The following is a 16,731-nucleotide window of genomic DNA, read 5'->3' on the forward strand; positions in this document are numbered from 1 at the left end:
TCATTGTGCCACCTATTCCATCCATTGGAAGGTCCCGAAGCTGCATGACATAAGAAGAGTCCATGAGATCATGCCAAACTTTGCTCACAAAGTATTGCACAGATTGAGCTTTCAAATGATACAACTTTTATTGATGTGTAAACAAATGTAGATCCCGATAGCCAAGTACTTACCAGCACCCTCGTAAACATCCCAGAAGACTGCCGCTCATCCCCTTTTATCTGCCTGCATTGTGCTGGAATATTTCTAAATATCTAAATTAAGCCAGAAGAAACACCGCCGTCCGGGAAAGTAGCAAGAGCCATAAAGTTAATGGGGTGTACAAATTAAAGTTTTTATTTCATAGCAGCAATCTGTGACATTTATCTCCATAGACAAGATAGACAGGCACTGAGGATATCACAGGAGAGGGTCTGTCAGCGATGGGCTTGGACCTGCCTTCCTCAATAACTCTCGGCGTATCCGTTACTTTTATGACAAGAGACTTTTCTGCAAATATCTCCAATTCCGTATCATATTGACTCTGTGCACAGACTATTTACACTGATTGTTTGCAGATCTGAGTGTCATCCTCTCCCGCTCACTCATCTATCTCCTTGGTGTTAATACAGTATGTCATTCATCTCCCATGGTAGGAGACAGACCGTAACTTGTGCGCTAGCGGCTATACGAATGTATAAAGGCTGCCTTATAGTTACAGTCCAGTAATAGTGAAGGCTGCAGACTGCCCAATCCAGAAGGATGAAGATAATACCATCATCTACACTGACCGCCCCTTTATTAGAGTCCCGGCTCGCTCACCATTGGAGCTTCCCAGTAATTCTCCCCGTGACCCCGGAGTGCAACATAACATCACATGACAAGTTCCCCGTGGATCAGCTTCAGCGTGAATCCACATTAGATGGGAAAATCCAACGATCTGAGCGACTTCCAACGAGGCCGGGTCATCGGGGCTAGAATAGCCTGGGTCGGGAGGTCACCGCCAACCGTGGGGGGTTTTCGTATGTAATGCTCTGCTGAGTATACAGAGAATGGTGTGATCAAGGAAAACCATCCAGCAAAAGGGGATCTTGTGGACAGAAACAACTCATCACCCATAAGGGTCAGAAGAGGATGTCAGGAATCGTTGTGTTCAACATGCACTGCAGAGTCAAGAGCCTCTGAGCACAACACTGGTGCTCCAACTAACATGTCCATAAGTACAACTCATCGCTCCTTAGCATGGATGGGCTAACGTTTGTGCCCCCATTCAGACAGTACGGGCCCTGGGGCATATACGCTGAGGCTGCAATGCTGTTGCCTCCCCTTCCCTTCCCCTCGTCGGCTCACCTCCTTTCTCTTTCTCTGTTTGCAATGGGAGTGGGTGGGACAGGGGTAGAGCTAAGCATGCGCTCCTTCCTGCCGTCTGTTCGGAGCCAGCAATGGGAGGGGGCAGAGCAGGGCATATTTTAGCTCCGCCCCTATCCCGCCCCCTGCCATTGCAAACAGCCAGAGGGGAGGGGAGAGGAGGAAAGAAGAGGGAGGGAGTTTAGCAGTCACACTGATAAACTCCCTCTCCACCTCCCTTCTCCGGCCGCTGTCAATGGCTCCCATAGGAGACCATGCAGCGGACGATGGATTCCGGGAGGAAAGATAGTTCCAGGACTATCTTTTCAGCGCGGCGTGAAAGCGCCTGGCGCTTTATTGGCCAGCCAGGTGCTTTTACTCCGCGGGAATACGGCCAGTGTAATCTGATGCATTGGAATCCAATGCATCAGATCGTAGCTTATATCGTCCGACCATGAAAACGACGGCTGATATACACTCGTGTGAAAGAGCACTGAGGCCTCTTTCACATGAGCGTATTCGTTTCCACGCTGGCCGCATCGCCACCGAAAATTGCGTGAATGAAGAATAGACGCAATCAAGTTCTGAGTTTTAGCCGCATGTTCCCATCCATTCACACAAGTGGCTGTGGCGTCTTAGCAAAAATATACGCTGCAGCGCAGAAATCCTCGTGAATTACTTCTAATGCTTAAATAGGGGCAAATGTAAAAATTTTTACATTTCCTAGCGTTGGACGCAGCTAAACTCCCTCCCCTCCCTTTTTTTTCAGTCCCCATAGATGCCTATGGGAGCCTTCAGCACATCTTGGGAAAAGATAGAGCAAGACCTATCTTTTCCGGCAGCGTATAAAATTCGGTCACCGTTTTTGGTCTCCAATGTCCTATTATTCTTGGCGCGATTTTTTTCCACGGCTAAATATGCCTCATGCGAATGAATAATACTATGGTATTACATTGTACTGCAGGAGCGATCAAACCATCACAGGTTCAAGTCCCCTATGGGGCTTTGAGGATTAGAATTATTTAGAAAAGCGATCAAAACAAAAATGCAAAACGATTTTGGGCATTGCTGGGTCTGTAAAAGTAACGCATTATTTACCCCGCACGGTGAATATCATCTGGGAAAAAATTACACAACGCTGGAAATATGGTTTTTTTGGTCGCCCCCGTCTCTAAGAAAAAAATGAAAAACCTATCAATAAGTCGTGTGTACTCCAAAATGGTACCAAAAGAAACTACAGGACGTCTTACAAAAAACGAGCCCTCGCACAACTTATCGATGGAAAACTTAAAAAGTTATCAGAAGATGGCGGCGGAAGATAATTTAATTTTTTTCACAAAGATATTAAATTTTTTTTAAAGTTGTCCAGTAAAAAAATAAAATAAAAAAACTATATGCATTTGGGATCCCCGTAATTGTACTGATCCGTGGAATAACATTATCGTGACGTTTTTGCCGCAGTGTGAACACCATAAAAACAAGACCCTTCTCAAAGATGGCGGAATTTAGTTTTTTTTTTCCAATTCACTCCAATTAGAATTTTTTTAAAAGTTTAAAACGTATATTTTTTACTTGATTCTCTCAGTAACTCCTGCCCCCTCTGCACCTCTGCAGCATGAGCCTTAAGCAGGAGAGATTTAGAAGGTAAAAGCCAACTGTAACAGCTGGGGGAGACAAGGAATTAAGCAATAAGGAGGACACTTAAGGGTAACTGGGGAAGTGAAGAACGCAGCAAGAAGCATAGTTGGAGGACCTGAGCAGGAAGGTTTTTATGGTGACTAAGCTATGCCTGCAGCCAAGTTTGGACTAGCTTACAGGAGGACGGGCAAATTCCCCGGAGGACCGTGAGCCAGGGTTGACCCCCTTTCCCTACCTCTGCACAAGTTGTAAAAGCGCAGCTTCAAAATTCGCGACACTTAGCCGTGGGCTTTAGAGTGGCTTGGCCGCATACTTTTCCGCTGCGGCAGGCGCTCCCATAGAGACATGTTGCGGCCGGGGAATCTGCGCCGGCTTCTGCCAGCTTTGCCACGATGGATTGGCCGTCCTACGTGGATGAGATTTTTGACAAATCTCGTGCACATGGCGGGCTAATACAGGGATTAGCGGCCGCAGGCAAGACCGCCCTGTGTGAACCCAGCCTTAAAGGGTTAATCTGAATTTGATTGAAAGTTGGAACCAGCGTGGCTCCATATGAAATCAGAAGAACCCTTCATCTTACAAGAGAGCTGCGGTATGGCGGTGCGTATGACGCCTCCTCCATTAACATATAGATCATCCGCTCCTCTCCATGCCCTCTCCTACATTTCGCGGCCCCTTCCCATCCGTCATGTTTAGTATTGGCTTTTCCTCCCGACATGAAGGTTGCCAATTTTGGTTCATGCAATGAGTCATTTTATCTGGGAGAGACGGCGGTAAAACAAATGTCTTCTTCCTGCGCTCATTTATTAAGAACACAAAGATCAATGCTGAAATGGCTCATAAGCGAGATGATATCAGTAAGTACTTAGAGCTCCGCTGCAAATCACGGATGCAGCAGGCAAATTGTGTATTTGTGACCAAGTGCGCATCATTACTCAGAAAAATGAATGACTATAACTCAGCCGACAGCGTCATTCATTCTCATTCCGCTTTTCTCCCCTTTTCTTTTGACTTTCTATTTAGACGCTGACACGTCTTAAATCAATTGAAATAGTCGCTGGTTTTTAAGTTTCTCAATTTCTGCCTGTTCTTTCATATTTGGAGATACACCACGGAGGCGTCCGAGATAGATAAGACGTACGCCGGGCGCAGAATGGTAACCACAGCTGAAGCCAATGGAAGAAGCAGGAAGCGGTTGTATGACATTAGACAAAAAGGGTCTGATATTCAGTCCAGAAACAGCGCTACTCTTGTCTGTAGGCCGTGTCTGGTACTGCAGCTTATTCCTGTTCAAGAAGTTGGAGCTCACCTGTAATACCAGACATGGCCAATAGACGAAAGTGGCGCTGTTTCTTGAAAAAAAAATGGAGCCTTTTTTACCATCCCATGCAACCCCTTTAAAGAGAAAGTAGCAATTCTAACTTTTTTTAATGTATAAAACCTAACCTGTTTTTATTTTCAGATTGTACATTTTGAATTCTGTTGCCTTCTATACGTCTTCTGTATGTATGTGACTTCATCGGCCATCTTGCCTGAGCTGAAGTTAACAACATTTACAGATTTGCTTTACAGCAGCCTCATAGGCCATAGATAAAATAGAAAGGAGATGATCCCTTGACTTCTATGGGAAAATATTGTGGGCATGCTCTGTGACCTGTGCAGTGAGGGAGGTAGGTGGACTGTGGCCATCACCTATAGACTTCTATGAGAGAATATTGTGAGCATGCTCTGTGAAATGCGCAGGGAGAGGGAGGAGGTAAGCTATAACATCATCTAGTGTGAATGCTGGATCCTGTGTTATCCATAGATCGGTTTCACCTCTCATTATGATCCTGCCTGTGATGATACTAGGATGGCTTCTTTCTACAAAACAGGAAATGTCAGCCTATCATTACACACTTAGGCCACCTGCACACGAACAGGTCGGATTAGCAATACGGGAGCCCGCAGTGGCATCGAATCCTGTGCCGGGTTGGCGTCCAGCGTAGCTGTATTTTCAGTACTGTGGATGGTCCAGACGGCTTGCCATCAGACATGCGCAGATTTTTTTTTCCCCATGCCATTGCTAGGTGATGATGCAGAATCTGCAACCTTTCCACAATGTCAATTACAGAAGGTCTGCGGGTCAGGTGGCTTCGATTGACTTTAAAGGAAGCCGTCTGTCTGGAGTTAACACGAAAATAGAGCATGCTGTGATTTTTCCTTCGCTCGCAGAAATCGCAATTCGATCCCGCGAGTGTGCAGGAAGAAGTGATTTTCCATTGCATGCTATGAACAGTATTTGCAGCGGATGCCAACCGCGGATTCTGCAATGCAAATCCGTTTGTATGCAGGGGGCCTTAGTGTAATCATAAAAATGTTAAAAAAATATTTAAAGTTTATAAAGAAAACTTTTTCCCAATCATTGGGCTTTTTTTGTCCCCTTGTCTTTTAGAAAAAAATTACTAAAAAGTGCGCAAAAAGTTGTATGTTCCCCAAAATCGTAAAATGTGAAATTACAGGTAACTACACAAAAAACAAGCCGCATTAATGAAAAAATAAAACGACTAAATACCTTTAAAAGAAAATCCTATTTTTTAAGTAGTACTATATAAAAATGGGAAATTATATAAATTTGCATTTGGCCCATGGCGTTTGTTGACGTTCCACTGTACTAAGGTGAGTAGAGTTGAGCGAATGTACTCTGCCGAGCTTGATGCTCGTTCGAGTATTAGCGTACTCGATGGTGCTCGTTACTCAAACAAGCATCAAGCCGTGTTCGACCCCGCCCCAGTTTTTGGCTCCTCCCCGCTGTGACGTGCCTGTTTTGGCCCCTCCCCACCGCGACGCAGCGCGTCATTGGCAAATTTTTCGTCTGGCAGGCAGAGAGAGAGAGAGAGAGAGAGATGAACCTATGAAAAAAAAAGAAAACTCAGCTCCCGGCGTCCCACATACAAAAATGCTCGAGTCTCCCATCGTAGTCAGTGGGGTTCGTTACTCGAGTAGAGCTCTCGAATTTTACGAAAAGTTCGACTCGAATGAGGGCTCATACCCACTGGCGTTTTTTTCTCCAATGCGCTGGTCCTTAGCTAAGGGCTATCTGTCATTGGCTGAGCCCTCAGCAATCAGCACAGCCCTTTCAGGAGACGGGGGGTTTTAAATCCCCGCCTGCTGAAAGTGCTGGACAGCAGGGCAGGGGAGCCAGTTGGAGGACGCGGCTGACAGCAGGAGAGGTGAGTAACTTTTTTTTTTACCACTTATTGATGATTATCGGGGAAGGGCTTATAAAGGGAAGCCCTTCCCTGATAATCATACTGCGGGGCTTGCCAGAAAGCACTGTTTCAATGGGATCTGCAGCAGTGCCGATCCCATTGAAAGCAATGGGATAGCATGCCGCGGACTTCTGCCACAGCTGTCACAGCTGTGGCAGAAGTGTGCGGCATTCTCCATTTCTTTTTAATGGGGCTAGTACTGCTGCCGCCGGCCCCATTGGAAAGACTGGCGATATACTGGCGTGATGCCGTTTTTTTTTCGCACTGCGCTGCGGGACTTTTCCTTTACTCTCGCAGCGCAGTGGAGAAAAAAACGCCAGTGGGTGTCCGCCCTAAAGGTGAGGTATGACTTTTTTCAGCCTTATGAAGTGTTATTGTTACTTTGTTACTTTGTTGTTGAAGTGTTTCTGATAAGTTACATCTCCGCAGTGTTACATGCCGCACTCACACACTGGACTGATACTACACCGGCTGTACGGCCGTGGATGATGTCAGTGCCGGTTAGGCGTAGCTTCTCCACCAGATCCAAAGAGCTTTAAGCAGCGTCTTTGGCAGGACGCTGTTTCGCCCTATCCGTAAACGTTCTATACTTTTCTCATTGATCATTGAGGCAGTTTATGTCTTTCATATTGAAGGCACACAGCAGGCTCGCCAGATAAAAGTATGTAACCCAGGAAGTCTCATCCCCATCATCAAAGCAGCGTAATAGCCGCTTTTACAAGTGAAAGCGCCCAGTTGACTGTGATGAGAAGGAGGATAAATTCGCTTCCTTCTGATTTATGTTCCATTTGATTCCGAGTATTGTAGCGTTGTGTAAAACGCGAGGATGAAGATCCTGTCAATGACATGTACTAAACCTATTACTAGATATAAGACCATCCTCCCTACATAGAAAGTGCGTATAATGAACTCATAGTACACATTGTGGATGGGAAGAAATTGGAAAGTGGCGCTCGGCATAATGTATAGAATATTCTCTATTGAAAATGCGTTAAACGTGACACAGACTGACACACAGCAGATGCGGACCAATTTAACTTTGGGCTAATTCTGAGGGCTTGATCCCCTGGTTTTCACCCTTAAAGGGTCCATCAACACTATCATGTGGTAATCCTTGAAGCACACATGTAAAAATGATGCATGAAAACATAGCCTTTCGCAGATCCATAGGCCATAGTATGTTAAATGCAGACAAACAATGCATGCATTTGACTACTGTGGCAAGGGGGTTTACTCGCTTAGGGATCGCCGACCTCCACGTCAGGAAATGGGCACTACATGTGTAGAAATGGCTCAGGGACCTTGCAATCTTTTAAAATCTTTATTTCACATCACAGCAAACAGCAGCGAGACGTGTACAGCATATAAATCAAAGTTCAGGGTTTACAACCCACAGGGTCCCCATCACTAACCCATTCCGGGGCGTCTGGAGGGCATCCTCCTCCGTCAGACTGATGACAGTTCCTAAACTCGTCCGCACCGAACCTCACTGATCCAAACTGGACCTCTGGCTAGCAGCCCTTACAGCTCCACTGAGCTATCACCTCCCCTGAGAGTGACAGGAACTGTCTCTTTTATATAAGATAGAGTACACCAGCAGCACACTTCAACCCCAGCAAGGGTCAGGTCAATGATGCATAAGCCAAGTCCGGACCACAAAAGAACCAAAGGTCCACATTTAAAGTCCACAATAAAGAAGAATGACTGGCAGCATAGGCAGGATTGCAAGGTGAAAAAAGGCTTCTTTATTCCCCCATTACACAGATAGCGACGTTTCGGCCACACAGGCCGAAACGTCGCTATCTGTGTAATGGGGGAATAAAGAAGCCTTTTTTCACCTTGCAATCCTGCCTATGCTGCCAGTCATTCTTCTTTATTAGGAACTGTCTCTTTTATATCTCACCTCCTGCCACACTCAGGGTGTTAACCCTCTGGTTTCTTTTTTTCAGGTACCAGAATGCTTGTCTAGCAGCCTCTGCAGGCCATTCTGATACTGCATTCCTACACTACGTCTAGCCAAGCAAACACTTCTGTGCATTTTTTTTGTGGGATTGAAAAGCATAGCCTACTAAGTTTTCTGTCCCCCCAAAAAAGCAGATAAAAACACTTTTTTTTTTTGCATAGCAGTCATTGGGAAATGTATGGGTTTGCATAGGTTTCATGCATACATTTTTCTGAGCTCCTAAGATCACAAAAGATCCAGATTTTCCAGTATTGAATTCCAACACTTTATTGACATTTCATAAAGATTACAGAAAAAACATTTACATTTTTAAAAATGCAAAGTTATGCTTAAAATGCATGCATTTTTACACATTTTTAAGGTATTTTTTTCACATTCAAGAAACGTATGTGACAATTGCTCAATTTGGGATCTGGTCTTAGCCTAAGGGACCCTAAATCCGTTACCCCAAGAGCAGTCTCGTGTTGTGACAGCTGACACTGACAGGTGAGAGGCACCATAGTGCGGTACTGGAGGGACAGGAAGAGACATAGTCAGTATCGCAGGCTGAGGTCAGGACAAGCAGAACTTTTGGATAAATAAAGGTACAGGCAGAGGGTCAGGGCAGACGATAATCAGATACACTGCAGTCAAAGAACAAGCTGAGGTCAGGACAGGAGAAGGTGGGAAAGCTCAGAATATAGGCACATACAAAAAATCAGACAGAACAAACAAGACCATGGCAGAACCTATTGCTATGTCACCCTCCATTGGTGGACAGTGCCTTAAAAAAACAGAGAAGTGTATATAGCTTGGGGAGGAAAAGCTGAGTACACACAATGGTCCTTCATGAGCCGAGTCTAGCCTAGACATAGCCAATAGAAAATGTTGTCTATGAATATGCTCCAGCCCAACCTCAAACTTAGGCGTGCTGAGACACAACTGCAACTTGGGCGATTCAGTTACCAAACTTTCCAAGTCCTGCCCCAAATGGTCTTGTAATGCAGCCTGTCCCCACACTGGTTATATAGAATCCGAGGGTTTGAACGTAATGTACAAAAGTTGAGACACCTGTACAAATAGTTTGCATCCACTTTCAAACCATAATATGATTTCTGTGCTGCAGAGCGGCTGACCTTAATGTGTTCCTTGAAAAAAGTCATTTTGGTTAAAATCCTAAATTTACTCTATTGTTTTGTTTCCAGTTAAAATATTACATTTTTATGCCTTATACCTTTGATCCGTTGAACCATTTCATGTTATTTGCAGGATTTGAACTGTGTTAATGTCAAAAATAACTGGAAAAATTGAGGTGTTCTAAAACTTTTGAATGGTAGTGCAGATGGCCTTACTCCCACTGAAATCAAAGGACATATGATGCCTCCTATTACACTTCTGGCTCTGACTGCAATGAGGTACCAGAAGTATATTAAGAGGCATCGCTCTCCTAGCACTGATTTCAATAGGAGTGAAGCCGTCTATTACACTTCTGGTGCTGACCATCGATGATGATGTCCTGCCCACTACACAAGATCAACTAATCAGCGAGGATCCAGAGAGGCAGATCCCCACTGATTAATTGTAGTAAAAGCCTGGAAAACCCCCTTAAAATACTATCTTAAACCGATCCTCTGATCTAGGGACAAAATTTATTAAGGATCCTGACGAGGGTAGGGCATTATACTACCTGGTACCATCTTTACTCCCTGCACTGCTGCCGATCTGCTGCTTCCTGGGGCCTCTCTTCATTCTTCCAGCATGGCCATGGATGGCCTCCTGTGCATTGGTAGTCATACACTGCATGCTGCTTTCTGATTGGCGAGTGCTGCTCATCTGAGCAGCCAATCAGAGCAGTGTGTTTAATTCCTTACACTATAGATACAACACCATTGCTCAGTGTCCATCAGGTAGTCTAAGAATTGCTACAGCCACTTTGTGAGAATGAAGAGGGGCCTCAGGAACATTGTGGCTGAATTAGAAGAAAGGATGGCAGCAGGCAACATAACTTTCTCTCTGGTCCTCAAAGAAACTTTGTCATGGAACCAAAGGGTCACTTTAGCTAAGACTCATCACAATGGAAGCAGTAACTAATTCTCTTCTGCTACATAAGTACCATCTCATTAGCCAGTTTCCTGTTATATGCAAGACCGGTAGAAAGGAAGATTTGCATTGTATTCACATTAAACATTGCAGTGGGGAATGTGAACATTATGACCTATGTTTTTCCACAGTTGATAGGTCTCTCTGCACATGGACTCTAATGTTAAACTAGAAGAATATATACAATAAGTCTCCTTGTGCCTCCTTAGAAGTACTGTTTATACTGTTATCTTTTCCATTTCAGCTCCCACACTAATTGGTATGGTGAGGAAAGACTGGGCCTCTCAAAACAGCATTGCTCTCTCATGGCAAGAACCCGACTATCCTAATGGGGTCATTCTGGACTACGAGATCAAGTACTATGAGAAAGTAGGTCTTGCTCAGCATTCCGGGAAAAACGCTTAAGATGCAAGTAGTGCTTTCTTTCTGTCTTCCCTCCTGTGTCCTCTTGTAGAGGGTTAGCAATTTTATAAAGTATTAAACAGAACATGTCGTAACTACCAAATATATTTACATATGGTGGACGTACTTTTTCTAGGGGTCAGTGTGTAGGAACTTGTGACTAGCAACATGAATCCTTAAAAATACAGTTCAGCAGGGGTATATATGGAAATAATGGGGCTCCATAACAAAACTAACAATTCACCCCCCCAACCTTAGCCTCAAACTAAGGCAACTGTATTATGTTTGTACTATTGTTGACCGTTAGTGTTGGGTAAGCCAAAACAATTGAACCTCGTTTCGGGTTGAACTTTGCTAAATGTTTGGTTCGGTGTGAAGCCAAGCCTCAGGAGATTCGTATCAGCCGAACCCACTAAAACTCCTCCTCCGTGGTTAGAACTGTTGCCTTGCAGCGCTGGGCTCCTGGGTGATGAAGGACCTGATGAAGGACAACATTTGCATGGAGTTTGTATGAGTTTGAAGAAACAAACACAAGGAGAATATACAAACTTAATGCAGATGTTGTCCTTGGTCAGGTTTGAACCTAGGAACCCAGTGCTGCGAGGAGGATGAAGAGGACTTTTATGGCTCTTAGTTTTATTCGCCAGTTTTAGGGGTATTGGTAAAGTTCCTGTTTAGTTCAAACTGAGTTGGACCGGGCCAAACTTTTTGCTGAAATTCGGTGAACCAACCAAACTTTTCAACAGTTCCCTCAACACTCTTATCAACCGTTACTTTTATGATATGGCATTAGAATAATTTAGCTCTGTGTTTTATGGCTTGATAACTGACAGAATTTTGGCTGTACAGTATTTCACCACCACTAGAGTAACTACTTTAGCCATGCAGTGTTAGTGTTGACCATTTGGGGGCTTATGGGCAGGTTGCAGAAAGAAATCAAGAAAAGGGTTCTTTCTGCTAGTTAATGAGCAGACACAAGTATCTGTGTCTGCAGGACAGAAATACCTCTGAGTTGCTGAACTCAGGGTCTCTTGAGAGCGGTCCACATGGAGACCACTGGGGGGTGGGAGGGGGTAGAGTGAGCTTCTGCTGCCGGCTGACAGGGGTGGACGGTTGACACCCTCGATGAGTATGATGTGTTGGACTTTCACACTTCATGTTAAGCTGCTAGGCATGTATGGTAGACAGGATTATGTAAGTTTATGTTATGTAGTGGCCAGATGGCCAGGGAGTTACTTGTGATGAAGTAACAACAGTGTGAAGACTGTGTGATGTTTGCTGTTGATTTACCACAATAAAAGGACAGATTTACTAAACTTCTGTCTTGAACATAGTTTACTAGTGTGCAACCGTCCATCTGGTGGAGAAAAGATGGCAATCCGATGAGCTAACAAGCCCAAGTTGTCACAGTACATATGGACTTATACAGCTAATACTGACCTCAATAGAAGCTGTGCATATCTATATCCAGTGAGCTCCAACTGGAGGCGCTATAATAGTGCCATTGTCAGTGGGGGAAGCAGTTCAGTACTGGTCCATCCAGCCTCATAGCAGCCATATACTCTGCCTCTATGTGAAAGCGACACTCCAGTCTCAGCACTAGGGGGAGTTATATACCTGATGCCCTCATTTACGGTATTTCCATACAGCCGCTGGTTCCTGGTGCCCTGCTCTGGTAATCCATGATGGGTGCACAGCTTTTTAAGGTACAGACTATTTGATACACATTAGGCATCGGTAGTCTAAGACATTATACAATGCTCTGATTAGTCAGTGGGGCTCATGTGAGCAGCCCTGGCCAATCAGAAAGCAATGCAGTGGCTAATTACTGATGCACAATGTGCATCAATTAGTAGTCCCAGTGAGGACCCAGAAACCAGCGGATGTGAATAAAGGAGAGCACCAGGTAATATAACCGCATCCAAACTTTTGCCCTAGGACCGGAGGGTCCCTTTAAAGGGGTTATCTAGTGTAGAATATTTTTAAAAACAGATGCAAATGTCAAAAAGTTTGTTTAAAAATAGCTGCAAACGCCTTAAAACCAAAGAAGCACTAATTACCTGTTCGTTCTCCCAGTGATCCAACACGGCTGCTCCCATGGTCCTCTTGTTCTTCGTTTACAAATGACTACCACCTGACCGCTGTAGCCAATCAGAGGCCACAGTGGTCACACGTCATTCTCCTGGCATCACTGTTCAGATGGGTACGGCACGTGACTGCTGCGCCCTCTGATTGGCTACAGCGGTCAGGTGATAACCATTTGTAAACAAAGACCACGGGGTTGTCGCTCTGGATTATCGGGGAAACAGGTGAGTAGTACTTATTTGACATTTTTGCACTTATTTCTTAAAAGAATATTCTACACCTGGACAACCCCTTTAAGGGTGCCACTGTGTTCAGCCTTAACGCAGTCAGTGGTCTCAGCAATTCTGGTAAGAATCAAAACCTTATACAAATACAACCAGTGAGAACCCCCAAAATTTAGGCTAACTTCACCCTGGGGTTTTTTGTTTCCGTCTAGCTTTTCCATCATGGGTGCAGTTAGACCTCAATTCCCAGCTATTGTTACACGGCTTGTTTAAAGGTTTGACCTCACCTTTCAGGAATATTGCCTTCCAGTAGGAGGCACTGTAGAGGCATTGTTCCATCTTCCAATTTCGAAAAGCTATCCTTTTGCTTTTCCCACCACTAGGGTGAAATGGCCCTTATTCACCATGAGTCCATGAAAAACAAAATTGCATCTGTGAATGACTGCTTTCACTCTAATGGGTCCAAGTTCTGGCACTTGCAAACTCGGATGGAACTCAGGTATTAAACCTGGCCATGTGACTAGACCCTTAATTAAATTTAAAGTCATTCATTGACAGTGAGCGGTAGAGACCGCCTACTTGACAGATTCAAAGCAATGTAGGCCAAATCTAACATGATTTGATATTAGGTACAGGGCAAGGAGGAATAAAAGAAAGGCTGTGATAGAGTCAGTGGGGTCACACTCTGTATTAATGGTTCTAAATGTTCTTCTTTTTTGGGCTCTTGTCCATCCCTCCTACCAGCATGGTGGCACAGGGCATCCACATCACCACTCTCTTAGGGCTAATGCCCACAGACCGATTATCGCTGTGGAATTCACGGCCAGACAGCCGCCACCAAGTCTACAGCAATGACCGCCATAGACATGCTTGGTTAAAAGATACTCCCCTGCCCACAAGTGGAAATCAACTGCGATTTTCCACTCGCGTGGGAGAATCACAGCATATTCTATTTTGTGTGGAAAATTGCATGGATGGCTTCCGTTGCAGTCAATGGAAGCCGTCATGCTATATTCCGCACTGGGGGCACTGCGGAGTATCGCCGGAATCGGCGTCACAGCGCAGAGCCGGCACATTATGCGCTGCGCTGGCTCACCGGGCGAGACACTTGTGGCGTATCCGAAGAGGTTAGTATGGGTTCTCTGTGGGCGCCGGGTCTGATTCCTGGCCGTGAACATGAACCCTTAGCCAACACCAGGCTTTACCAACAAGCCTTCTTCAGTAGCGGCCTTCCAAAAGACTCTCATTACATTGTCTAGCTACCAGCTGGGCACTGCAACCAGCTACCAGTTGACCTGCAAAAGAGCAGAACATATATACTGTGCAACACAACATGCATACATGGCAAATCAGGGGCGTAACTATAGAGGATGCAGGGGATGCGGTTGCACCCGGGCCCCAGGAACCTTAGGGGGCCCTTAAGGCCTCTCTTCTCCATATAGAGAACCCAGTACTATAAGTAAAACATTATAGTTGGGGGCCCTGTTACAAGTTTTGCATCAGGGCCCGGCAGCTTCAAGTTACGCCTCTGTGGCAAATATGTGCAACTGTAAAGCCAAGTAGCTAGGGCTGGTGTCAACAGGTTCAGGATCGTCGGTGGTTAGCCTAGTGGGGCCGCACAGCGACTCAGGAACAGGGGCCTATCTTGTAAGTCCATCTTGTCGTTGGGATTGTCCTAGTCGCTCTCTGACTGGCATTCAACCAGCAGCTCTGATGTAGTTCGAAGGGACCTCTGAGCAAGTCCCCAGCTTGACCCTTCAAAGAAAACCTGGCTCTCCATGATGCTTGCAACACGTGGAACTTTCTTTGGACAAAGGCACAACTTCTGGTTCTCCCGATGCTCTTTGGAATTAGATGTCTACAAAGCCTGTGAAATTCCCCTGGTCTCTATCCTACTTGAGGAATAAACCAACTTTTCTATAGCCTACAGGCAGAGCCTCACCTCAGCATACTTGTGGCTCCAGTAGCAGTCCTCCCATCTCCTAACTTTCACAACTTCCCTGCTGTGTCTTGAGCTCACTTTTCCCTTCACTTTCTCTACTGCTCTGCTCTAGCAGCAGGGACCGAGGCAACCAGGGACCAGCGCTTAGCACAAGGCAGTGGACACTCTTCCCCTGTGTAAAACATTCCAAAACAGGGCATGCAATATAAACCAGAGCCATCATCAAAATCTGTGTACAAACCGTATGCAGTTCTTCGTCACACCCCTTTAGACCGCGCAAAAGGATGCAGATGCAGTCGGTTGGCTACAAGGCGCAATGTACGTTTTCATCCCTTTACATGCAGTAATGAAAATGTCCGATTTTTTATATCCAAGCCATTACAGTGAAGTACCATGTAACATAATCCAAAATAGAGAAATGATGGCTTTCTTTACGTATGATGCGACCCTTGGGGGCTCGATTTTCGGTTCCTTCCACAGAACGATAAGACAGATATATTAGATAAATGTAGCTTTGTGCTTGGCATTTCCATGACCAGCCATTCGGTTTATTAGTGTCTCTGTGTGTTCTGTAATACACAGTAGATTGAGTGCAGCGACCTCCCTCTACGCTAAAGACGTTACCGGCAGCGCAATTATTATACTATAATGCCGGCATCTGCTGTCGATAGTAAACACATCTATATGTAAAACTAATAAGTTCAGGAACCTGAATATACGCTCAGCGCCCTCAAGGTGCTTTCGTCTTATTATTATGTATGTTTAATATACTTACAGGTCGCACAACGTTCACACAGATTTCATTTACACTAAAATGGCGCTGGTCAGAAAACTCGTAGACGGCTTGTTTGAAGGGAAGAAAAACTATTTTTCGTTTTCCTTTTACAAGACTTTTTCTTCCCTCTTTATTCTTTTGTATTCTGTTACACTTCACTTAATGGGCTTTTCCCACCTTAGAGGGATGGTGCCAAGATGCACCAACCCTTCCAGAATGTGAGGCCCGGGGTGAACAGCTCATCACCCATGGTCCTGGTCTTGGCACTCTTGCCATCAGCAGACTTCACTTTGGGGAAGCTGCAACCAGCTACACATTTCCTGCAGGGGAAATGTAGTATTATAGAATATCCATTCATATGAATGGCCGTCCTCTAATGCCAGGATGGCGGAAGGTCCACCAAAAGGGGAGTCGCTCTTACTAAGCATCTCTCCATTCTGGATCATTGAGGCGAATGTGATTTGTGGCAGTCATATGCAGTAACAATGATTATAAACAGGAGTGTCACATCTGGTATGACTAGCCAGAATGACTGGATGATGCATTCCAGGACCGAACATGGAGTTTGGACAGAGGGTTAGTTATCCATACAGACTAAGAGTACTTGTGTGAGATTAAGCGAAGAACTAAGGATTCAGCAAGCTAGTATATCAGAACTGTCTGTCCCTCAAGCAGAGCATCTGCCCCGAAAAGGGCGACCCCACTGCAGGAGAGAGAAAACTGGCACAAAGCCCTAAACTACAGAGACGTAGGGATGTAACTAATTGCACTGAAATACTAAACTCAGAATCTCTTATCTTTAATCCATAGAATACACTAGCATAGCTTAGCACACAGGATACAAGAAGTATAACTGCCACCCCTTGAACCAAGGAGCCGATTTAAGTACTTTAACATGGAGATTGATAGGCTGACCGTGTTGAAAGACAACAAATAGCCAGCCTATCAGCGCTGCCACTAGAGGGAGATGTTACTCTCAATGGCATCACGCTTGCACCACCTGATGCATCACATGTTTCAGGGATGCTGTGCTGACATCTTCCTGG

The 16,731-nt window shown here is 45.1% G+C and overlaps 1 protein-coding gene across 1 annotated transcript in view; it reads left to right on the forward strand.

Annotated features, from left to right (window-relative positions):
- Window positions 1-16,731, forward strand: part of EPHA6 (EPH receptor A6) — an 822,408-nt gene that overhangs the window by 568,090 nt on the left and 237,587 nt on the right. The window contains exon 6 of the mRNA XM_066599154.1: window positions 10,502-10,626. Coding sequence (XP_066455251.1) covers window positions 10,502-10,626 — 125 coding nt within the window. The remainder of the gene's footprint in view (window positions 1-10,501; window positions 10,627-16,731) is intronic.

This window comes from Eleutherodactylus coqui, chromosome 4 (assembly GCF_035609145.1).
Source record: "Eleutherodactylus coqui strain aEleCoq1 chromosome 4, aEleCoq1.hap1, whole genome shotgun sequence".
NCBI lineage: Eukaryota > Metazoa > Chordata > Amphibia > Anura > Eleutherodactylidae > Eleutherodactylus > Eleutherodactylus coqui.